General features: G+C 56.9%; 9 protein-coding genes across 9 annotated transcripts; 2 read left to right on the top strand and 7 right to left on the bottom strand.

The window, feature by feature from the left end:
* Positions 1 to 814: 814 nt before the first annotated feature.
* B0H18DRAFT_892725 (uncharacterized protein) lies at positions 815 to 1096 on the bottom strand (the record flags this gene model as incomplete). The annotated part of the gene is made up of 1 exon (XM_048041352.1): positions 815 to 1096. A coding segment is annotated over one exon (282 nt), but the record flags the coding sequence as incomplete, so codon positions are not given.
* Positions 1097 to 1748: 652 nt separating this feature from the next.
* B0H18DRAFT_1128618 (uncharacterized protein) lies at positions 1749 to 2692 on the bottom strand (the record flags this gene model as incomplete). The annotated part of the gene is made up of 2 exons (XM_048035346.1): positions 1749 to 2059; positions 2101 to 2692. 2 exons carry the CDS (start codon positions 2690 to 2692, stop codon positions 1749 to 1751), a joined length of 903 nt encoding a protein of 300 aa, XP_047885009.1.
* An 893-nt stretch (positions 2693 to 3585) lies between these two features.
* On the bottom strand, positions 3586 to 4748 carry B0H18DRAFT_892728 (UbiA prenyltransferase family; the record flags this gene model as incomplete). Its single annotated transcript, XM_048041354.1, has 6 exons — positions 3586 to 3904; positions 3955 to 4051; positions 4102 to 4190; positions 4238 to 4319; positions 4426 to 4578; positions 4631 to 4748. The coding sequence occupies 6 exons, from the start codon at positions 4746 to 4748 to the stop codon at positions 3586 to 3588; spliced, it is 858 nt and encodes a 285-aa protein (XP_047885008.1).
* A 2281-nt stretch (positions 4749 to 7029) lies between these two features.
* B0H18DRAFT_842680 (uncharacterized protein) lies at positions 7030 to 7728 on the bottom strand (the record flags this gene model as incomplete). The annotated part of the gene is made up of 2 exons (XM_048039512.1): positions 7030 to 7084; positions 7154 to 7728. Coding segments are annotated over 2 exons (630 nt in total), but the record flags the coding sequence as incomplete, so codon positions are not given.
* A 520-nt stretch (positions 7729 to 8248) lies between these two features.
* On the bottom strand, positions 8249 to 8960 carry B0H18DRAFT_892726 (uncharacterized protein; the record flags this gene model as incomplete). The annotated part of the gene is made up of 2 exons (XM_048041353.1): positions 8249 to 8800; positions 8856 to 8960. Coding segments are annotated over 2 exons (657 nt in total), but the record flags the coding sequence as incomplete, so codon positions are not given.
* Positions 8961 to 9227: 267 nt separating this feature from the next.
* On the bottom strand, positions 9228 to 9767 carry B0H18DRAFT_892715 (uncharacterized protein; the record flags this gene model as incomplete). The annotated part of the gene is made up of 2 exons (XM_048041349.1): positions 9228 to 9483; positions 9541 to 9767. Coding segments are annotated over 2 exons (483 nt in total), but the record flags the coding sequence as incomplete, so codon positions are not given.
* Positions 9768 to 11779: 2012 nt separating this feature from the next.
* B0H18DRAFT_1110102 (uncharacterized protein) lies at positions 11780 to 13982 on the top strand. Its single transcript, XM_048032764.1, has 12 exons — positions 11780 to 11861; positions 11917 to 12100; positions 12148 to 12306; positions 12413 to 12536; positions 12597 to 12661; positions 12701 to 12799; positions 12847 to 12982; positions 13033 to 13176; positions 13228 to 13364; positions 13422 to 13583; positions 13637 to 13681; positions 13731 to 13982. Exons 2-10 carry the CDS (start codon positions 12027 to 12029, stop codon positions 13570 to 13572), a joined length of 1089 nt encoding a protein of 362 aa, XP_047885004.1. The 5' UTR covers positions 11780 to 11861; positions 11917 to 12026; the 3' UTR covers positions 13573 to 13583; positions 13637 to 13681; positions 13731 to 13982.
* An 826-nt stretch (positions 13983 to 14808) lies between these two features.
* On the bottom strand, positions 14809 to 15316 carry B0H18DRAFT_1062179 (uncharacterized protein; the record flags this gene model as incomplete). The annotated part of the gene is made up of 3 exons (XM_048031128.1): positions 14809 to 14934; positions 15016 to 15058; positions 15209 to 15316. Coding segments are annotated over 3 exons (277 nt in total), but the record flags the coding sequence as incomplete, so codon positions are not given.
* A 1147-nt stretch (positions 15317 to 16463) lies between these two features.
* On the top strand, positions 16464 to 17084 carry B0H18DRAFT_1128614 (uncharacterized protein; the record flags this gene model as incomplete). The annotated part of the gene is made up of 4 exons (XM_048035345.1): positions 16464 to 16605; positions 16674 to 16786; positions 16852 to 16938; positions 16992 to 17084. 4 exons carry the CDS (start codon positions 16464 to 16466, stop codon positions 17082 to 17084), a joined length of 435 nt encoding a protein of 144 aa, XP_047885002.1.
* Between the last annotated feature and the right edge of the window lie 5963 nt (positions 17085 to 23047).

The raw sequence follows: 23047 nt of genomic DNA, 5'->3' as shown, positions 1-23047 counted from the left end.
TCCATACCAGATGCGACCCCGTTCCCGGTGCTCCCCGCCGTGGAACTGGACCTGCTTCTGCCATCTCCATCGATCAGCGTTGTATGCAGCCAGAGACCCAACAGGATGCGAAAGAATACGTGGTCATCGACCCACTTCGTGATTGGCCCGAGTCCACGGGATCGCATGATGTCCGCTCCTGCATCAGCCATGCCGCCATACGTGCCGCCATTGGGAGCAGCCCCGAATGCGGCGTTGGTGTCGGCGAGGTAATCGTCACCTTCTGAGACCCGAACAACTGTTCCGGGCCACTGCGAGGGATGCAATGGGATCGTGCGGTATGCCTCTGCCACGTCGCGGACTGCTGCTTGCGAGCCTGGGGGTAATCGGTAGCACAGGAGGCTGAAGGCGGTGAACGTACCCCATGTGCACGGGAAGTCGTCGGCGCACAGTGAATGATTAATGGAGGTGTATTCGTAAGATAAGGAGCGTGGAAACGAGAAGTCTTGGACGAGGCGAAAGGCTCCGGGCTTGTGTGGCTTCGGGATGATGGACAAGGGGGAAGTTTGGAAGGACCGATGATCGCTTCGAGGGCTCGTCTGGTGAAAGGGCCCAGCATGCGCCCTTTCTGTCGCTCAGTGTCGATGGCCCGTCGGAACTCGACTGCGTGGTGCTCGACCGACTTGCTGTTTGGAGGTGTATGTGTATGTACAATACGTGGGATGCCAATGTCGAAGCCGAAGCGCAAAGAATGTACGAGAGAAGGATATTTACTACGAAGTCCGGACGATGATAGGCCCGTTCCCATGCGTCTGTGATGTACGGCGTGAGCGGCTCAAAACGTCTCTGCCAAAGGGCATGTGCTGGCTCCATGGTCGTAGAGTCCACAACCCGAACACTTGTGGACGTGTCGGGCGCTGGTGGTGGAGCAGCCAGAAGGGCGTTGCCAGTCGAGGCAGATCGTGGTTCCGTCGGTACTGACGATCTGTCCGGAGGAGTTCCTTCGGCATATCGCTTTCTTGCCTGACCATAGCGTGACGGAACGGCACTTGCCCACCTCGGTCCTGGGGTGGCGACCGAGGCAGACGGCGCAAGTCTCGCCGCCCGAGCGACCTGCGCCGTGGGGAAAAACCGGGCTTTGTGCGCTCGGACGCTTTCTCGCTGTCCTTGTACCCTCTCGCCGACGAATCCCTTGTCTGCCCGTAGCTTGTCGGGCCCGACTTCTTCTGGGATCGCTGGTTCTGCCCGTCGCCCTTGCTCCGCCGCTCCACCGGGGACTGCGATCGACGCGCTCGTGCTGCAGACGCCTGCGAGCGCGTGTCTCGGCCTCGCATGTTGTCTCGCATCTGCTCGTTGAGCCTCTCGAGCTATATGGGCGGAGGGATGGGCGCCGAATGGCAGTACAGGGGAGGGGGTAGGGATGACCACGCCGGTCAGGTTGCAGTCAGACCACGCCGGTCGACAGATTCGGAGACCACGCCGGTCCCGAGACAAAACGCGACCACGCCGGTCCGTAATTTGCACATACCGCGACCACGCCGGCCCGTATTGCATAGACGCATGCGACCACGCCGGTGCGCAAGGTCATCGACCACGCCGGTCGTAATTTCGTGACCACGCCGGTCAGAGGATTGTGCAACCACGCCGGTTTACGAGAATGATGTGTACGCCGCGTGGGAGTTGCCGTTTCAGGCCACGCGCGCGTGTAGTTGCATGTGAGATGCAGTAGGGGAAGGAGGAGGGGAGATGGAGATGGAGAATAACATTTGTTAGCGACTGCTGTCGACCGCGGCATGACGGATACGCACCGACTCGACTGCCTCCCTGTGCCTCTTACTTTCGACCGTCCTCCTGCACGAGTTGTAGAGATTGTGGTTGAACTTGGAGATGTTGAAGAGCGTGTCGTCCATGTCTTTCGCAAGGACTTTCCTGTGCCACTCGTGACGGACCGAGTCGACGTAGAGCATGAGCGCGGCCTGTCCAACTGCCTCCTGGTTGTCCACGTGGCCCACAATGGCTACGAGGAAATCTTGGTACTGGTCGATGTGCTCCCGCGGCCAGAGCGGGAGGGTCTCGAGCTCTGCCAGGAAACCCTGCCAGGTGAGTAAGAACTCCGCGAACGGTAGGTCTGCGTCTGCGCGGACTTTCTGCGCTCTGCCTGCGGCTGCGGGACGAAGTTGTAAAGGTTCGAGCCCTCGCCTCTCATCATCAGCATCGCGTCGTCCGCGACCGTCTTCGAGTATGTCGACGCCTCTGACTTCGCTTTGGCCGTGAAGTAGTCTAACTCCACGTACCCTAGCTTGGCCAACTTGTCTCTTGCGTACTCCGAGATGCGGTCTCGTATCGTGTCTGGCGGCGGCTGGCTCGAGATTATCCGCGCGAGCTTGGGTTTCTTCTTGTCCATGGCGCGCCGCTCCTCTTCTCGGACCTGTTGCTCTGCAGCTAGATTCCGAGCAGCCTCTTCTTGCATGCGCTGGTGCTGTGCCTCGGCGGCGGCTATGTCGGCTTGTACCTGGGTTTGCCAGGCTTCCAACCTTTGGTTGTACTCGGCTTGCCAACCGTCTTTCAAAGCCTGGGTCGCGTCTTCCACTGTCATCCCTCGCTCGACGAGCATCTGCCTGAATGGGGCGTAAGCGGGGCCTGCGTAGTTCGGGCATACCTCGCCTGAAGGATCTGCGACTCGTGGTCGGTTTTCGTCTCCTTGATTATCCATGTGTGGGTACTAGGGTAGTCGCTTAGTGATAGATAGTATAGCTAGGCTGAGATCTAGGTTTTTCGAGAGACGAGCGAGGTACTAGCAGCCAGCGTGTAGTGACCGCGAGACAAAAGCAGTTCGGGCGCTCACTATCCCGCGCTCATAGACAACACTCTGTCGAAGCGCTCGTTCCTCGCGCTTCGCCAGACTTACGACCTCACCACACCTCGCACCACCATGTTTTTGCGTTGCATCGATTGTCCCTGCAGCAGCCGTCATGAGAGGCATGTCTTGCGACTCAGTAAACACGATCCCGTGGACGCCTTGCAGGAGTACCGGCCAGTGCCCGCAGACAATTGAACGTGTATCTGCCCCCTACACCCAGGTCTACGACGTCTGTCGGACTCGTCCATTGTAGCTGACTGCAAGCAGTCGTGTAGGGGAGGCATTATGCATTGTTACTACTCTCGATGTAAAACACATTAATACGGTGTCCGAGGAACGTGACCGCGTCGCTACTGCTCGGTACAGGTGCTCTAGTGCAGACGACCGTGAAGCCGCAAAAACATGATGGTGCGGCAGAAGTGGATGAACCGACGTCAACTGTGGCGTGGCGCTTATTTGTCATCGTATGTCGCGCGCGTTCGTCTGCGCCTAATGTTCTGCAACTACTTAGCTGTCATACAAAGTGAGGTAGGAAAGGACAAAATGAACGAGGAACGGAACTCGACGGCCCACATGAAAGATACGGATGTTCTCGGAAAACAAGGGTATATGATAATGTTGCATGCTCCACACTCGATCAAATAATTATGCCTTTCTATCTCGTAGTACCAATGGCATAGTCGCATAGCATCCCAGCAAAAAGGAGAAGACCGAGTTGGCCATTTGCCTAGGAAACATGGGACATATCAACTCTCGGGCTCTGAGCGCCAACATGATACGCTACTTACCTTGAAGATTCTGTGACAATCGGAGCTATCGTCCAGGTCGACGACAATAAGTTGCCAAGCCAGGTGGAATGCGGTACCTGCCACAGTGATGAAGAAGAGCGGGCCTTGATGATTGATGCCGCCAGCCAATGCGAGGCATATAACGAAGCAAGCGGAGAAGCAAGCGAGGATGAGGCGGGTCCAATCTCCGAACAGGACTGCGGTAGACCGAACACCGGCTTTGATGTCGTCGCGACGATCTTGACAAGCGTAGATAGTGTCATAGTGGATGGTCCAGCTGTTCAACGGTGTAGCAGAGATCTCATATGGACAAATTATTTGCCTTACCAGACACCGCCTCCGAGTAGAACAGGTACGATATACCAGTTCATCTCGCCGAAATTTGACACCCATGAAACAGGTAAGCCCCACGTCATGGCGAATCCTACAAGCGCCATGTTAGTTCTTGCACAGATGAGCCTGCAATGTGCATACCGAGCCAGAGCTGAGGCCAATCAGTCCATCGCTTCATGAGAGGGTACAGGGGATCCAGAAAACAGAGGCAGAACAGCCCCCACTTGAAACTGTCAAGAGGGTTAGAGTGTTTTCGGAACGGTGCGTGCATACTCACGCTGCGTCTCCGGCATACGAGAGAATGACGAGACACGCGATGAAATGGGCGGCGAGTAAAATGGCCGCACCGCCAAGCGATGCTTCTCCCGCGGCCAATGGGCGACCTTTCGTCCTACCTGCGAAGACATAAATGTACGGATGAGATTTGACAACCACGGACGATCAACTTGAAGACGTGGCACACACCAACTTTCCGGTCAATCTCAATGTCGCACATGTCGTTCCAGATACAGGCGGCACTATGTCGAAGTGTCGCACCAACAAAGTACGCAGCGAGCTGAATCGCAAGTGACCGGGGAGACAGCCGCAGAGCGTAAGCACTCATGATTAAACCCCAGGCTATGAAATAGAATCAGCATGCTCGTCCCTCCTTTGATAACGGGTTACTCACTGCAGGGCCAGAAGACGACATCTAACCCTGTGGGGAAGTTGTGCTTGCGCGTTAATCTGTAATATGCTACCCATGTTGCACGCTTTGAGTTGGGCCGGCCAGCACCGTTAAGGGACATAACTTGAGAGGCCATATCTTCTATTCGCCAATTTGCAGGATCTTCAGGGCTGTGAAAGGCATCAGTGCTCATGTCTGGCAGCGAGCGCACTGTTGGTCATGACTCACATGTTACTTACAGGACTCAGAATCGGATTCGATGTTTATACCACAGACGAACCACACAAAAGATCTAGCACAATCAACGATCAACAGCGCTGCACATTCGACTGATGAACGAATTCGTACCCTTACCATACCAACTAGCAACGTGACGGTGTGCTTGAGTATATAGACATATAGACACCCGAGAGGCATCGCTTCTCTCAGAAGTCGCGCATTGCGAGCCTAGATAGCTTTGAACATGACATCGAGCATTATGGTACATCCGTGCACTCATTGCCGTAGCTTCCGCCCCTGGCGTACTGTTCATTTGGCCAAAGGTTACGCTAGCCTTGCATGATGACCATAGATGACCGGTCATCGTAGGTGCTGCACGCCGGGAACACGGCTCTGACTGATCGCTTCGAGCGCGGACGCCCAGAGGGGTGTGAAGGTTTGTTCGGAGTCACTAAGGATAGATGTTCAGCGCTGAGCTATCTGGTTTATGTCCACACGCACAGTTGTCGTTAACGCAGGGTTGGTGTGTGCAACTTCTTAGTCTCGAGATCGCATGTGAGGCCGACCAGGGGTGGTACTCTCCGTAACCATCATCAGCAAAAGTGCATTCTGCTGATATGTGCAGACAGAGAAAGATCGACTCACCGCTGTATGATTTCGCAAGATAACTGCAGATAGCCACGCTTCATAGTGACGAACAGTTATCTTTCGATATCGTGCTGACGGTTGTTTGTCGTACATCCCTAAGACCGACTTGTAAAGATAATCGCAGATGGGTTAGCCGCTGAGAGCCGAACACCAGATATTTGCTTACCAGTAGTACCCGTGCTCCAATTAACTCCGTTGAAAGTTTCTGCGTGTAGAAATATACCATGGCGATCAAACAAAAGTGGATGCACGGTAGTAGAACCGGCAGAGGAACGAGGATAATTAACATCGCGTACGAGCTCGCACCAGACCAGCGTGAGAACTTCCGAGCGTATGAGCGCCGGACCGCCTGTCAAGCCGCGCATCCTCAGAAAGCGTCCCGTCGGGCTCGTTCCGTCTAGAATAAAGTACTGGGACCTAGTTAGTTGGAATGCCAGAATATAAAAACGGATTTAGGTGATTTTTGATTGTACCCCGGGGCCAAAGTGTCCGCAGGACACATGGGCCATTGTCACTGTCAGGCCTGGCTGTCGGAGGCGCCAAGTGTTCTGCGCATGTCGTCCGGACGAGCGTCCACCGCCTTGCGATTGACTGTATAAATCCATAGTAGTTAGGAGGGGTTATAGGTACTATGAAGCAGTGACTCACCGGACATTTCCCAAGCTGCCACCCTCGCAGATCACTGTGGCTACGGATGTGAGTGCGTTCAACACGAAGGACGAACCACGGGATCATGCCGTTCTAATCCTAGCGGCGGAGATTCGAAATGGGTGGAAGTAATATCAGCAAGATAATTAGCACCAAAGCCTTAGAGGGACTGTCAGCGGCGGTGAACCATAAGCAGTCCGTGACTACGAGTCTTATGAACAGCCTGGCTGCGACGACTCGGAGTCAGATCGAGTCGGATCATGGCGGCGGAGGCTCTGCAATGCCCGGCAAGGTAAAGTCCAGCTTTCATCCGTCCAATGACTTGGACAAGTACTGCAGTTCTAATGCCTACAATATGCTGAAGGATTATCACCGTGAATCAGTACTACTACAGAGACACGACAACGGCTCAGACGCACCTAAGGTGATGCATAACCATCTTGATCAAAGTCGTCCTCCCATCCTTCCTCCTCATCCTCAGCATCAAGGTCTTCTTGAACGTCCTCGTCATCTTCCTTGCCACTGTCTGCGTCGCTATCGCCTTCATTTCCAACCATGTCAGCATCTACTACCTCAAGCCTTTCGTCCCCGTCGCTAGCTTCATGATCGCCATCGTCACTAGACTCGGAGCTCCAATGATACCCAAAGTCTTCTTCGTCACTAGGGATCACCTCGTCTGCTTGTCGGCTCTCTGGATCTGCCCGGGCCATGTCTTCCGCATGGGGTGCCATATCATGACCCATTGCCTTCTCCCAGAGGTCGTCCAGCAAGACGGTGTTCATTTCACCTTTTGGGTACCGAATGCTGATCGTCTGCTTGCACAGGGAGCGAAACTTCAAGATAGCCGCCAAGAGGGATCGCGCTGTGACCCGGCTAGACGGTAGGCCTTTGTGCCCGATTGCACCACCAATGTAGCGCATCAGCATGTCACGATCAGCGAACCTGTAGAAGCTATAAGGTGAGTACTGTTCAAAGGAGCCCGGTACTATTGACCACTGGCACAAGACGTACATGCCAACATAATAATAGACATAGTCCATGTCGCGCTCTTCTGGTTGGCGTGCTATGGATGGTGGAAGATACTCAGCCGTAAAATTGTATGCAAAGCACGGTAGGATATGGCATGCTCGGAGAACTTGCTTGGGGTCGAGGAAACCAAAGGCGTTCGGGGCGTCATGATTGATGAATCCGATGCGGTGAAGACGGCAGGTCTCGAAGCCACCGGGCGCTGTGGTATCGCGACCGAACCATCGAATCCAGAGCACGTCCATGCGTTGAGCAGACTTCGATTTCGACAGGAAGCCGCGATGCTTGACGTTAAGGTGGAAAATCCCAATAACTCGAGCATACCAGTATGGATGTCCATTTGCATTGTCGTCTTCGTCATCTTCATGTGGTGCCAGAAGCATGATGTCCGATCGGATACGAGGGTTGATCGTGTCCTGAGCTCGTCGCATGTCGTACGTGGTATAATTGATACGAAGGGCCTTGTGAAGGAAAATGCGGTCATGGACGAAGCTTACTGTGTCATGTTCATCTGGTCCAAAGCTATCTTCGTCGCCGTCATATTCACGGTTTGTCAGTCGTGAGAGAAGGTGGTCCTTGAGCATTGGTACGAAATTCTGTCCGAGGACATGGTCAGTATGGCAATCAGTGCTCGTGTACTTGAATCACTGACCGTAAACACAGGGTCATTATTACGCATGCCAGTGTTGACCCACTTGGAGATATTCTTGTAGTGCCGTTCGGAGCTTGACATATGATAACGTTCGTGTGGAGACGTCTGGAAAGGGAGTGGGTCTTCCTGTGATACAGTAAGCGCAGCGCCATGCCTTGCGGCAGGCTGCGTCCCGGACCCGGAAGCCACGGTGTGTGTCAGTGTCCCGTTATGAGGGCGTTCTACGTGCACTTGTTTGCGCGGCTCAAGTTGGGCTTCGTGAGCGTGTTCGCGGGACTCAAGCTGGGCTTTGCGAGCTTCTTGTGCGACTTGTTCTGCATGCCACTCGCGATCTCTCTGGAGGATCTTCCTGAGATGATGTTCACGGCGTTGCCGTCGAGCTATTTGCCGGGCAGCGTTGTTCTTGTTTGTGCGAATATAGAACCGCTTCACCCGACGATGTTCCATTTCACCCTATCATATGGCAGATTATCATCTGCTGCATATATCACATCGGTGACACGTCGAGATCTTACCGTTTGTGTATTGACACCATCGAGTGGCCCAAACCAAGGGATGGCAGAAGCGTAGTGGCCTAACGAGTGCCACTTGAACGTTAGCAAGTTGAGCAATTTACGCTTGGCGCCGGTTTGTGGTGCTGGAGCTGGTGCGCCTCCGACAGAAGACTTCTGTGCACGCTTCTGTGTACCTTTCGACTTGGCTTTGACCCCTCTTTTTGCCATCATCGCTGCCTTACGGCGACCACGTGCGGCTTCCTCCCTAGGGAGCTCTCGAGTGTCGTATGCTTCACATGTCTTACTCAGAAACTTGCGCGTGATCTTCCCGAGTGCACGCGTTGCGGCATGCAACAGTGCCACTGTTTCGTCTGTATGTAGGCGAAGCTTCGCAAGTCCATGCCAGTATGCGAGTTGGAATAGCAGTGTCGCCACAAGCTCGTCATGCGGGGGAGGGAGGAGTCCATCGAATACGGGGATGATGCACTGGTATGCAAAGCTATTGAGCACATAGTATCCGAAATGACAATGTGTAGCTTACCTGAAGGATGTCCTCAAAATCACGCCCAGCCATCTGCTTCAGTCCGGATACGTTTCGTGAGAATCGACGGATCGTGCTACGACCAAAGGTGGGAACACGGCGAAAACTGCAATGACCACATATATTAGCACTGTGGCAATGATGTCAGAATATTGACGCACCGTTCATTTAGGATTTGAATGCGATCCTTCCCTTCGGCATATAAAATCCTTAACAGATGCACGAATATGGCCTTCCACACGCCAAGTTCGAACTCGTGGAGAATATCAGGAACAAAGAGGGAATAATGGTTGAATCCAGTGTCGGCCAGGCGCGTAGAGAAGGCACTCTGATCTATTGATTAGCCTGGCTTGCTAAATCAAGAACACACATTCAACGTACTCTTGTTGGGAGAATGGAGATCGGATCCATTACTTGACCAATTGCCTTGCTCGTCAAAGCATACCCTTGTTTGAATATCCACCGGCGCACTCGATCAATAATGGACCACAACTTTTTACAGTCGATGCGAATGTTCATGCGTAGCTGGAGATCTGCAGATGAGCCCATGTCGAGGATATCTGATTTGTTGATAAGACATCGCGGACATGGGCATTTTCCGAGGAAACGGAGGCATGCAAGTAACACTCTGCAGTAGGCGTCGTCGGTCAGTAATGTGAAATGGCGCAGCAACAGACGAACATACTTCTCTGGATAATCAGCGGAGTATGTAAAGAACCTTGGAAAGAAGCGACGCAGAACACCATCGCTACAGTGTATAAGCATGCCATTCCGATATGCATCCATGAAGCTGTCGTCCATGAAGAGACACCAGATCGCGTGCATGAGTTCCTTCTTGCAGAAACGGAGGACGTCTGCGGTCGCTGTGGTGCCATACGTCTTCTGATACCAGTCTTGTATGGAATCCGGAAGCTAATCTTCGTCAGCCCACGCACCGTTACATTCATATTTGCTAAGCACTCACTGATGGTAGGTATGCGAGATGGTGAGCTGCAAACGATGTTGGTCGTCCACGGATGTACTTCGATAACCATCCGAAGTACACATATACTGGCCAAAGGTGCGCTCCACCGAAGGTTCGCGAGAAATGTGTCAACGAGTCTTCGACCAGACCATGAGTGGTGCCACTGCGTACTCAACTTCCGGGGCATCTCCAGGCTGGCGCGGCATCGTACGGATCCTAGCATCTTCTTCAAGCATTGCGTCGGTGTCGGTGAGATCAGAGAAGAGACGGATGTTTTCGTACTTGTTGTCCGAGTCTGGCGTGGAATCCGACGATGACTCGGTGTCACTGTCTCCTGAATCGGACTGAGACATCTCAACCTTCCGACGTCTCCAATACCGCCGGAATGGCAGCCAGTTGACACGCCGGGCGTCGGTGTTCTCTGTCGCCGAGCGAATGACCTCAGCCAGTTTCCGGAAGTACACGTTGGGTACATGGAAAGGCAGGGGTCTCGGCTTCCGATGCGTGTTTCAAGCCCTCCTTAGGGACATGAATCTTGACGGACCCTTCATGCCATCCATCTTCACTTGAGAAGATGTTGCCCGGCTTGTCGAGACTGTCTAGGCGTTCGAATTCCCTTGCGACACGGAACTGACGCAGCTCCTCGCGATCGAAGTCGTGGGCAAGGAAGACCTCGTCTACAAGCCGCTGGACTTCCTTGTCTGACTTCACAACTGACCCGGTGTTCGCCCAGGCCATGAGGCGAAAGATGGTGGCATTGAGGAAGGGGTAGAACCAATCTTTGGCCTTCTCTGCACCACTTTGGACCTTCTGCACGATGCTTGGGCCAAAGCCTTGCAAGACGGAAGCACCGTCACGACTGCGGTCCAAGGGACGGAGCGTAGGGGCATCACTGAGCTCATCGAGAGTGGCTGACTCCTGGGGCTCTGTAGAAGGGCGAGTACTGTAGCAACGGAATGAACCGAAGTCATCCGGTTCAGTTTGGAAGTACGAGACTGGGCGGATAGGGGGTTCAGACTCTCCGATGGTGATGTCATGGTTCAATGTCGGGTCAGTCGCATTATTGGGAGCTTCAGCAGATGTGGAATCATCGTCGTCAAGGACAAGGTGGGTTGGTATGTGCGCCGGAAGGCCAACACTTGTGGAAGGAAGGTAGTCATCGAGGCGTCGCAGCGCTCTGTGTTTGCGCCCAGCATGGCTGCGAGACTCTGGAGGGATAACAGATGCATTGGGTGCCGTAGAGAGAGTAGTATTACTCGTTCTGGATCCAGATGAATTGCCCAGCTCGGTACTCTGAATGACGGGCAGCTAGCATCCAAGTTATCAGTTCATGGCAAAGTTGAGCAAGGTCTGTTCTGCGCACCTCATCCCGTGGCATTTCCCTATCACTATGCACCAACACCTCCTCATCAACTCTAGCCTTTTTCCTTGCCTTGACCGTAACATCGGGAGCTCGGACGCGCTTCTGCAGGGAAGTTGTTGTGAAGATCGTGTTCTTCTCGCATGATCTTTCGTGCTTTTTGAGGGCACGCGAGTCGTCGAAAGTCGCTTTGCAGCCAAGGCATTTGTTCAGCAAAGACGCCATGAGGGAGAGACAAAGCAGCAGGATGAGAAACACACGATGCCATCGCATCGCGGAGCACACAAGATGGAGAGTCTCAGCGACTTTGCGACTTGAAGATGCAAGGCTCAGCCACTGACGCGAGACACGGCGGTCACGTGTTCCAGACACTCGCGTTCTCCGACGCGTCACTTGCTCCTCGTCACTTATTGCAACTTGACTTTGTACTACGATGTCACCACGCTCCTCTGCTACCAAACCCGCCTCTGGCGCAGTCGTCTCTCAGTCCAAACACAAGGAGAAAACCACTCACCAATCTCACGGTGACGAGTTGGGTAAGAAACGCAAGAAGAAGGCACCACCCCTGTCGAATCAAGTGCAGAAGAGGAGGAAGAAGAGGAAGAGGAAGAGGAAGAGGAAGAGGAAGTTGAGCCACCACCACCGCCACCGAAGAAGAGGAAGAGACTACGACGCCGAGATGGTTTGCAACTCGTAGCACCGCATATAGTAGGCCGCTGACGACTTGGGTGTTGCAGATGCCGAGCAAGAGCCGGAGGGAGACGTACAACCACTGCCGCCGCCACCACCAGAAGTTGAAGAAGTACAAGACAATGAAGCCGAGGCTGAAGATCTGGACGCCGACGCGATGGATGCCGAGGAGTTTAGGCAATTCGTGCTCGAGGTTGGCTTGAGCATGGGAACCGCGCGCACGCCTCTCATGTCAGCATTTTCTCTCTCTCTCTCTTCCCGTCTCATCTGCTCCTCAGTAAGCCCTTCTGGGATGCTGCGCGCTTTATTCCACGTGGGATGGGGCCTCTGGAGAACGCAAAGCACACAATCCGCCTCGGTATGCATCTCCGAAACAACCCTACACTCAATCTCGACGATGACGGACCACCAATCAAGGACGAAATGCTCGAAGGATTGTGCGTATATGCGCATATATGCAACAGAGTGCATATATGCGACGCAGAGCGCATATATGCTCTCCGTGTTGCCTCTACGAGGTTTACTACTTACCCATTAGTACAGCGAGAAGGAGGACCTACGATACACGTTACACATGTTCAATAAGCTGCTTCACTACTGTCCCGTGCTCAAGAAAGTCCTGCCGAACATCAAGAATAAAGCTGACTTTGACACTATCGCGCACTTTGTAACTCCCTTGTGTTGTGCTGAAGATCTCGCACTACTAACATTGGTTCATCTGTTATAGATAGACAAGGCTCAGCGACAGGCTCGCACAGACGACATCTCACGCCTCAAAGACAGGGTCTTGAAGTACGTATACGAGGCCGACGGACTTACCATTCCCGACAGTGCCCTCGCGAAGCCTCAGCGTGGGTGGCACTGTCATGCCGCAGCACGAATGCTGTGTCCGCGGAATCAACGCGATGAGTTCGACGAAGATCGCGAAAAGTAAGTTTGAGTGGCACACAAAATTAAGGCTCATAATTCGTCTACAGGTTTTGCCAGTCCGTTCGGGCCATAAATGGGCGACACATTGACCATGAAGACTGGCCATCACTCTTGTATTGTGAAACCGAGTACAATCCAGAAGCCCTTGATTGGGGTCTGCTCAAGTCGCCATTCCTATTGAAGGTTAGTCGTCTTACCTCATCTTTAAATGATGCTTACTGATTGCATTCAAGTGCTGGAAGACCACGTTCCTAGGGCCGAGTAGTGTGACGACAACAGTGCCAGGACAAGTGAAGAAGGGCGGTCGGCAGACAGTCGCGAAGATGTATGGAGTCACGAAGGTCGATGAATACAGCATCCTGTATGTTGCTCTCATTGTAAGTCCGAGCTTTCACACGCCGGGTAGTGCCTGTCTCTGATTCCTGCAGGCGCGTTTTCTATTGTCTTCGGTCCTCGAGTGGCACGCCGATGACGGTCCTTTCTCCGGGATGGGATTCTTCAAAAATGCACTATCACTCTTTGAAGACGACGAGTGGCGCAATGATACGCTCGCATGGTGGAACGCGTCAGTCGATTGCCAGTTCACTCTGGCAGACTACTAGTGGCTCACGACGTATGATAGCCAAGTATTTGGCACCAAGATGCCTGGCGGCGGCACTACCAATACCATCGTTCGCACGGGGCCTTCGTCTGTGGCTCAGCTCAAGCAACAGCGGGCTGCGCGTCGTCTTCAAGCACGCCAGCGTCGTGGCTCTGCGGCTGGCGAGAACTAAACTACGCAACCGTTAAGTAGCTCGTGCGATCTTCTGGACTACATCGCTGACGCCTTCACATTAGTCAGCCGACTTGGCCCTCAACGTTCAACTCCAGCGCGGTCTTAAAGTGAGTCCTTCTGTAAAAATAACTTGGACCTGTCTAACTGACAATGTAGTGCAGTACACATCCATTTCCCTTTGATTCCTCGTGCCAGTTTTTTCCTTTCGATCTCGCTCGTCTGCTCTCGCTCCTCCGCTCTCACTCGGGTTGCCAGCTCGCCGTCACGGTCATTGAAGGCCAAGTGCCAGTCACGTTTTCTACGACTAAACCCATCATGCAGATTTCCCCTTCCCTTTCGGTTCCTACTGTTGCTTGGACGGTCGTTCACGAGCTCGTCTCGGGTCCTTTTGTGACTATTATTCCGATGTATTTGTAAGGCTGATGATCAAATAGTGATGATTGTTCATGGTGCTCGAGCGGTCGAATGCCGTATCTTTGAACAAATGAACTAGGCAGACAGTCGACAGATCGGCGAAGCATTGCTACGATCTCCGTGTTGTAGGGCAAGCAACAAGCAATGATAATAGCTAAGTCATGCTGATGCTGACGAATTGCTGACCTTTGCTGACCATTGTCATACATCCCCATATCATTTCTCTGTAGCTGCAGGTGTGGGGTCGAATTCATGCTATATTGCAGTCGGAAGGCAGGACATCAAAAGACAATCGACTACAATAGAAAACAAGTCCGAGAATATTGGCTTGTCAGAGAGGTAGGTGTCGAATGGTGTGATATAGATGATAATCACTGACTATCGCAGATCATTGTTCTGCGCTTTTGGCGATGTGCAACATATCGCCGACTCGTGTTCGGGTCGTTTTTGCACTATGTATGCATGTCTTTTATGCTACAATAGGGACTAGATACATGCCTAGTTACATATACCGGAGGAATACAAATATGGAGGTGCAGTACAACACAAAAGCTGTTCTTGTATTCGGTAGGGATGTCTATCTACACTAGTGTAGTGGTTCTCTGAGTTGCGAGCCATGAATCGTCTACTTCGGGTGGATTGGCCGCGATGGCTGCTGTATATGCATAGAACATGTTATTACTACCATTACAATGTCTCTATTTACTAACATCTTGGCCGTGTCTACGTGCAGGGGCGGTAGGGCAGTCGCCTGGCGCACTCACGGTTGGCGTGTGTTGCGCGCCCTGCCCACCGTCGCGCTCACTTGCTGTTCACTCACGCGCCCGCCTTCTGTTCGTCGGCCGTGCTTGCGTGCTGGGCATTCGCCCTGCACGCTCGCGGTCGCCGTGCGTGTAATGCTCATCCGCACTCTGTACCCGCGGCCCGCCCGCTGCTTTCCCTCTCGCTCGCTTTCCCTCTCACTTGCTTTCCCTCTCGCTCGCTTTCCCTCTGGCCCGCCTGCCCTCTCACTCGCCCACCCACCCACTTTCCCGCTCACCTTCTCTTCTACTCGCCCACCCACTCGTCTCCTTGTTTGCTCATCTCCTTGCCTGCTCGCAGCTCGCCCACTTGTCCGCCCGTCCGCCCGTTCGCTCTCCGCCCGTCCGCCCGTCGCTCTCCCGCCCGTTCGCTCTCCCGCCCGTTCGCTCTCCCGCCCGTTCGCTCTCCCGCCCGTCCACCCTCCGCTCGTCCGCCTGCCCCTCCCGCTCGTCCGCCCGCTCGCCTGCCCATGAACCCGTTTTCCCGCCTGCGTGTGCATCCGTCGGCCGTGTCTGCGTGCTGGGCATTGCCTAGCACGCTCGCGGTGGGCGTGTGCTGTCGCCTACTCACTTTCCCGTCTGCTCGCTCTCCTATCCATCCGCTTGCCCACCCGTCCGCTCGCTTGTCCGTCTGCCGGCCCGCCCGTCGGCCTGCATGCCCGTCGGCCTGCCCGCCAGTCGGCCTACCCGCCCCTCAGCCTGCTCGCTCGCCTGCCCTCGCGTCCATGTGATCCGTCCGTGGGCTGCTTTTGCATGCGAGGCATAAGCCCTACGCCCTCGCGGTCGACACGTGTGTTACTCCACGTCGCCGCCCTGTAAACAAGGTCAGCTCGCTCGCTCCTGTGTGTCTGCACTCACCTCGTTGCTAGCGCTGGCTATATCTGCATGCAGGGCCAATCTCTGCATGCTCGCTGTTGCCATGCGCGCTGTTCTCTAACAACGTCGGTGACCGACGCGGGACGGTGTAGTGGAGGCTGGTGGAGGTCGCAAACGGCAAGCGGAAGCGCTCACCGCTCGCTCGGCTCGTTGCGGGCTCCCGGGCATGGCCGAAACTGACGCCACGTAGCAGGCAGGGCGGGATCGTATGTACCTGATCTCAGATGCCACTGACCCTGATGTTCATCCATATCGGGCAGCTCGCATCGCGCGCCAGTGGTGCTGCCCCGCCGCGGGCGAAGGGACCGGGCTACCCCGGCGCCGCTGCTATATCGGGTAGCGACCGACGGCGCCCCGTTCATACATGACGGCGCCTCGCTCATACATGAGCGAGCAGTCCTCGGTAAGTACAGGCATTTCATGTATACACCCTTTTGCGCTAACTACAGGTATTCTATACATGAATATGCCGGTATAGCCTGGACATGGTCGCTCGATGCAGGGATTTGATAGAGTGCAGAGAATAGAGAGGGCAAAGGGGCCCGGGGCTCGTCGACATCCGATGATAGTTCCGTGAGTGGTGAAGACCGGGGCAGTGGACTGAATGGATGTACTTGATCCTGTGACATTGTGCAGACCACTCGGCGGACGACCTAGTGTCGAAGTGAGAGAGGGTGAGCAGCGATTGGAGTTGAGTTCATGACCGACAACACTCGAAGGGCTGACAGGCGCGCAGTTGATCGCGGCTTGCCTGTCGATCACTCTCGCTTTTCACTACACTCACTGCACTGAGAACTCCATGGCTCGCGGACCTGCGAAGTATGCCTATAAATTACGCCGCCCTAGTAGGAAAACTCTACAACAGCACCGACAACAAAAGCTCACCGCAGAGGAGGTGAAGGAGCTCGCCCGGCTCATGCAGACACGGTTTTGCTGGAGCAGTGAGCCGCAATTTTCCAACTCGAAGGCGTAAAGGCGCAGCTCGAAGGCGTTGATGCCATTATTCAAGCCCCAACCGGCTCCGGGAAAACAGCCATTGCTGCAGGCCCTCATCTCTGGCCGACCAACGAAGGGAAGACGACCATTATGGTCTGTCCGCTACTGGCTTTGGAGGAAGAAATGGTATGTCGAGTTGGTCCTCATGCCCAACTTGAATGTGAACATGTACACTTATTTCTGCTCACTAGGTCGAGACATTCAAGACCGAGTTTGGCCTGACTGCAATTGCTGTCAACGGTCAGAACACACTTTCACAGAATCGACAGATTATGCAGGTAAACACCATTTACGATCTGCGCCCTCGGGGTCATGTTGACTCTATGTATAGGAAATTCTGCAGGGTCAATATCGCATCATCTTGATCTCGCCCGAAATGCTCCAGTCAAGCACGTTCAAGGACCGCATTCTATGTTACGGATAGATAACCCATTATCTGTCCTTAGATTAGATTATGAACTGATAGTGTACATCTCATCTTATCTCAATGTACCTAGCGATCTGACTTCCATTTTGGGAAGTAATCTACTCTTCTACCTGAACTATCACCTCGTCCGAGTGCGAACTCTTCGCGCCGTCCGAGTTAGTTCCCTGTCCTCGGCTAGGCTCGTCGCCCGCCTAGGAACTCCCCTCGGCTTAGCTCGTCGCCTTCGCCTTGGACCCCTCCTCGACCTGGCCCAACAGCCCGTCTAGGACTCCCCGCTTGGCCCAGTTCATCGCTGGCAACCAAGGACCTCTCGCGCTCCCGAATAGCAAGGCTCGTCGCCCTGTAACGACCCTAGCAGGTACTCCTCACCCTGCTCACGACCCCGAGATCCTCCTTTCCCCCCTGGTCGCGTCGCGACCACCAACCATTAGGTTCACGAGGCAGCCCGGCCCCTGAATCTAGGGTTCCGAGCCCACGAGCCCTAACATTGGTGGACATTCAGGGGACCGGTCCACTGCCCTGTGAACACCCTTGTCCCTCTAGTTCTCTCGGAATCCTTCAAAGTCGAAATCCATTCTCGAGTACTCTATCTACCACTTTCTATCTAATGCCTTCTCCAGCTGGCTGCATGCTCCGAATGGCGAGCCTATCACCAATTCGGGCCCCCGCGCCAGCTCACAGCTCGCGCGCCTACAGCGCCCACCTCTACGCCTCGGCGATCGCGCCTCGAGGCTCCCAACCACCTCCAATCGCCACCTGCGGCCCAGCATCTCAAGCTGCACGGTCCGAGTCCGTTCGGAGACCCGTGGGAGTTCCGTCCCCGCGCGAGCGCCCGGACGCGTCGCGCGCTGAGTCGCTCGCTCAACGCGTCGACCTCGCTCCTCCTTCCATCTCGCGCCTCAACTCCCCCGCTACCCTCCGACCTACTCTCGCGGGCAGCCTACAACACGAGTACCGAGCCGTGCGAACTCTTCGCTCGCTCGGTACAAGTGGCTGTCCCGCCGGCGACAGCTCAAGGCAGGAGGTCGAGCATCCGCGCGCCCATCCTCTGCGCGACGGCAAGACCGACGCGCCGACGCGTACGCTGAGGCCCCGACAAGAGGTTCCGTCCACGGCGCAGACGACCAACGCGCTACGCGCCCGCAAGTCCTACGAACAGGTCACCCCAGCGTGCGCAAGGGCAAGCTCGGACAAGGCCCCGCGAGACTCGCAGACGAAGAGCGCGTCCCGCGCCTGCGAGCCCGCCCTGCAAGACGCGTCGACGTGCCCGACCAGGCACCCAAGGGATGCCCCGACGAACGCGTGGACGAGTCACCGCGGAGGGACGAGCAGAGAGGCCGACAGAGAGGGAGGAGTCCGATCGACTCCGGTGAGTACCACCGCCCCTCTCCTGCCATTACCCTCTCCCTCTTCCACGCGCTACGCACCCTCGACTTCGTCATCTCCGCGTCCACCGTCCACACTCGCGCACTCTTCCGATGCACCCGCCTCCCCGCGCTATCCTCGTCCATCCGCCTACGTCCATCCGCCGCTCCCTTCGTCGATCGCCGTCCATCCGTCGCCGCCTTCCCACTCTAGTTTTCAGTCGCGCGAGGAAGCTGCGGCCCTCGTCCGCGCTCATCACGCCAGGGAGACGGCCGCAGCCGAACGGGCGGCATTCGCGCAAAGGTACGGGAGGGACATCCCGCCTGTCTCTTTCCTCGACCACCCATCCACCTACCGGACGCCCTCGCACTCGCTCGACGCGCCCTCGCCTCCTCCCCTCTCCTCTCGCATTGACCGCGGCACGACTCACGAGGGCGGCCTACAAGACGAGTATCGAGCCGAGTGGAACGTCCGCTCGCTCGATACCAATGGCCGCCCCGCCTTCGCCAATGCAAGGCCCGAGGTCGTGCAACCACACGCCGGACCTCAGCGCGATGGCGAGTTCGACGTGCCTGCCTCCTCGCGCTGTGCTCGTCCGTCCACTTCCGCCCTCTCGCTGCTTCCCCCTCCGCTCGCCGTCCACCCTTCGCCACCTCCGCGCCTTGGCTCTCCCGCCATCCGCCGACCCACTCACGCGGGCGATCCTCAAAACGAGTATCGAGCCGAGTGGAACGTCCGCTCGCTCGATACCAGTGGTCGCCCCGCCGTCGTCGACTCAAAGCCCGAGGTTGTGCAATCACGCGCTCAACCTCCGCGCAACGGCAAGCCCGACGCGTCTACGGCTACGTCAAGACCCCGACTAGAGGTCCCGTCCACGGTGCGGACGACCGACGTTCAACGCGCCTGCAAGTCATACGAACAGGCCATCCCGGCGCGCGCTAGGGCAAGCACGGGCAAGGCCCTGCAAGACGAGCAGACGAGCAGCACGCGTCGCGTCGGCAAGACTTCGCCAGACGCGTCGACGCGTATTCCAAGGCTCTCGGAGGACGCCTCGGCCAGTTCAAGGAGGAGCTGCGGCGAAGAGACACGAAGGGAGGTCGATGGGCAGCAGCACAGAGCCGGACCGACTCTGGTAAGTACCACAGTCCCCCGGCTTCCACCCTCCTCGCCTCCACACACAAGTTACGCGCCTCCGACCCCGTCCTCTCCGCGCCCTCCTTCCAGTCACGCGCCTTCGCTAGGCGGGCTTGCGCCTTCGCACTACGCCCGCGCAACCGCCGCCGCTCTTCCGCCTACGCCTACGCCGCGGCTTCGACAGGAAGCCCCGTCCACTGCGCGGACGATCGACGCTCGACGCATCTGCAAGTCCTATGAACAGGCCGCCCCTACGCGCGCGAGGGCGAGCACAGACAAGGCCCCGCAAGACTCGCAGACTAACGCCCGCGCGCCGTCCGCCCGCAAGTCCGCCGAGCCGACTTTGCTAGAGCTGTTCGAGATGGGCATAGAGGCTGCGCGCCGATCACTCGCAAGGACAAGCAGCCGCGAAGGACTACCCAAGAGTCCGAACAACACGACTTGGACGGAAACGGAGGGATTCCGAGGAGAGGAACGAGTCGCAAAGACTCTGATGAGTGCGGCCGTCCCTCTCCCTCCTCCCTCTGCTCCTCAGCACACGCGATACGCGTTCCCGCCCTCGACCTACGCGCCCCCGTCCTCGTTCAACATTTCTACGACCTCTCCTCGCGCCTACTCGCTTGGATGTCCACCTGCGTCCCTCACACACGGACGACTCGCCCCGCCGAAAGTTCCTAGCCCGGCTACGTCCTCTGGCCATGCCCCTACATCCGCGTTCGGCACGCCTATCCCCATTGGACATGACTTCGCCGTCCCTCCGCCTCTCCGCTCGTCCGCGCTCCCGTCGACATCTCCGCGCTCCGGTTACCCGACTTCTAGCGGTACCAATCACACGGACGGACTGCAAGAGGGATACCGGGTAGTGTGGAACGTCCGCGCACCCGGGAGCCACCCCGCCGTCTCTGTGGCAGAGGTCGAACAACCGAGCGCTCGCCTTCCGTGCAACGGCGGATCCGACGCGTCTACGCGCACGCCCAGGAACCCGGCGTACCCCTCGGACAGTGAGAGGACGAGCCGCCTCGATGGAGCAGGCAGAGAGAGAGAGGCAGACGATATGGGAGTCGAGGGAACTCCGGTGAGTGCCCCGGTTCACCAGCCCTCTCCACCCTCTCCTCTTCGCCTTCACTCCGTGACCTCTCCCTCGCTCGATGAGCCTACGCGTTCGCGCCACGCTCACCCAGCCGCCTCCTCTCTTCCGCCGTCGCTTGACGCGCACACGCCGCCTCCACTACCGAGCACCTCGCGCCTGCCCTCATCCGACGTGCCTACGACCTCGACCGGATCTATTCGCGCGGACGGCTTACAGGGCGAATACCGGACCGTGTGGAACCTCCGCGCGTCCGGTAACGACCTTGCAGCCTCGGGCGCAGCCGTCAACACAGCAGCCAAGTCGTCACCAGCCGAAGACGAGTCAGTGGCGTCGTTTCGCGCAGAGACACTCGAGGACGGGGCCTCGCCTGTCACTACGGCAAGCCGACAGGAAAGCTTGAGTGGGGGCACCCTGGCACGAGCGAGCGAGGTCAGGCAGTCCGGAGAGAAGAGACACGAGTCGAGTCGACTCCGGTGAGCACTACCGTACCTCGCCCTCCACCTTCCTCTCCTCCGTCCTCGCTCGACGCGCTCTCGCCCTCGATTGTGCCTCGTCCGCAACTCTCACGCACCTCACGTCCGCCCACGTTCGACGCGCCCTCGGCCTCGCACGCCTCTCCGTCGCCATCCTCGCGCCTCAGCCACTCGACGACTTTCGAGATCCTCGGCATGGACGACCCGCTGAGCGAGTACCAGGCCGTGCGGACTCTCCGAGCGCCTGGTACAGCTACCAGCTCGACGCACGAAACCGAGCAAGTCGCTCCGACGCGCGCGCTAAGGCCCGAGGACGCCTCGTCAGTTGCTCAAGTAGACAACACGTCGCCAACCTGCAAGGCCGCCTCGCAAGACGAGACGACCCTGACCGATCGCGCCGATGACCTGCAAGGGGAATACCGGGCTGTGTGGAACGTCCGCGCGCCCGGTAATCTCCCCACCCTCGTCGCCTCAACGCGCGAAGCCGGTCAACAGCCCGCCCGCCCACCGCGCGACGCCGAGTCCAGCGAGTCGACGCAGAGGCTCACGCTGTCCGGAGAAGCCCCAGCAAGCGCAAAGGCGAGCCAACACGGACTCGCAAGTGGGGGGCCACCAAGCACAGCAGGTACGGATGCAGACAGAGGGGGCAGGGGTATCGAGGACACTCGATCTCCGTCCTCGTCCGACGTGCCTGCGTCCCCACCTGCATTTCCGCCGCCTCCTCCGTCATACTCGCGCGACGAGCTTGCGCCTTCGGGGCACGCTCGTCCGCCCTCGTCTTCCCCACACTCGCGTCCTACACTCGCGCCTGCTCCCGACACGTCCACGTCCCCGCTTGGCGAATACTGGGCCGCGTGGACTCTCCGCGCGCCTGGTAGCAACTCCACGGTCGTCGTTCCATCGCTCGAGGTCAAGCCCGTCGCGCCAACTCATACATCAAGGCTCGAGGACGAGGCTCCAAGCCCTACCAGTACGAGCAGCAAAGTACAACCATCCAGGGAGCGGGCAGGGGCCAGTCGGTCGAGCAGGGATGACAATCGGGAAGGAAAGCGAGGAGTAACAGAGCTCGCGAGTACTCCAGTCGAACAATCGACACCGTCTCCTTCTCGTACACGTTCTACGCACCCGCATGCTCCCGACACGTCTCCGTCCCCGCTGTGTGATGTTCCGCCCGCGTCACAGCCCTTGTGCCGCGCGCCCTCGTCCGACACGCCTCCGCCATCCTCCTCGCAATTCAGTCACTCGGCGGCCCCGAAGGACCCGTGCTTGGACGTCTCGCTGAGCGAGTACTGGGCCGCGTGGACTCTCCGCGCGCCCCGTACAATAGCCAGCCCAACGAGCAAGGTCGAGCGACCCCAGGGGCACGTAGGGCGTGATGCTGAGGTTACGTCGGCGGTTCAAACAAGTGTCTCGACCGACACACTAACTTCCCCGCCCGGTACTCGCTCAGCTTCGGAAGGCAGCGGTCGACCTCTTCGACCCTGCTCTCTGCCTTCGTGTTCCATACACTTGCCCACTCCCGACGTGTCCCCATCCTCTCTCGACGTGCCTGCGTCTACACACGACCTCGACTCATCCACTTCCGAGTGCAGCGGTCGAACCCTTCGACCCTGCTCTCCTCTCTTGTGTGCCACGCTCGCGCCAGCTCCTGACATGTCCACGTCCCCGCCGCGCGTTATCCCGCATGCTTCGCGGCCCTCACACCGCTCGGCCTGTTCCGGTACCCCACCACCTTCCTCGTACCAGAGTCACTCAGCAACCTCAAAGGTCTCGGGCGTGGACATCCCGTTGAGTGAGTACTGGGCGGCGTGGAGTCGCCGCGTGCCTGGTACAGCAAACAGCTCGACGAGCGAAGTCGAGCAGCCAACCAGCCAAGCAGCAGAGGCACACGCAGGCAC

The sequence above is a fragment of the Fomitopsis serialis genome, assembly GCF_022376445.1.
Source record: "Fomitopsis serialis strain Sig1Antser10 chromosome Unknown B0H18scaffold_327, whole genome shotgun sequence".
In the NCBI taxonomy this organism is placed as follows: Eukaryota; Fungi; Basidiomycota; class Agaricomycetes; order Polyporales; family Fomitopsidaceae; genus Fomitopsis; species Fomitopsis serialis.
This window is presented reverse-complemented; position numbering and strand designations above follow the sequence as displayed.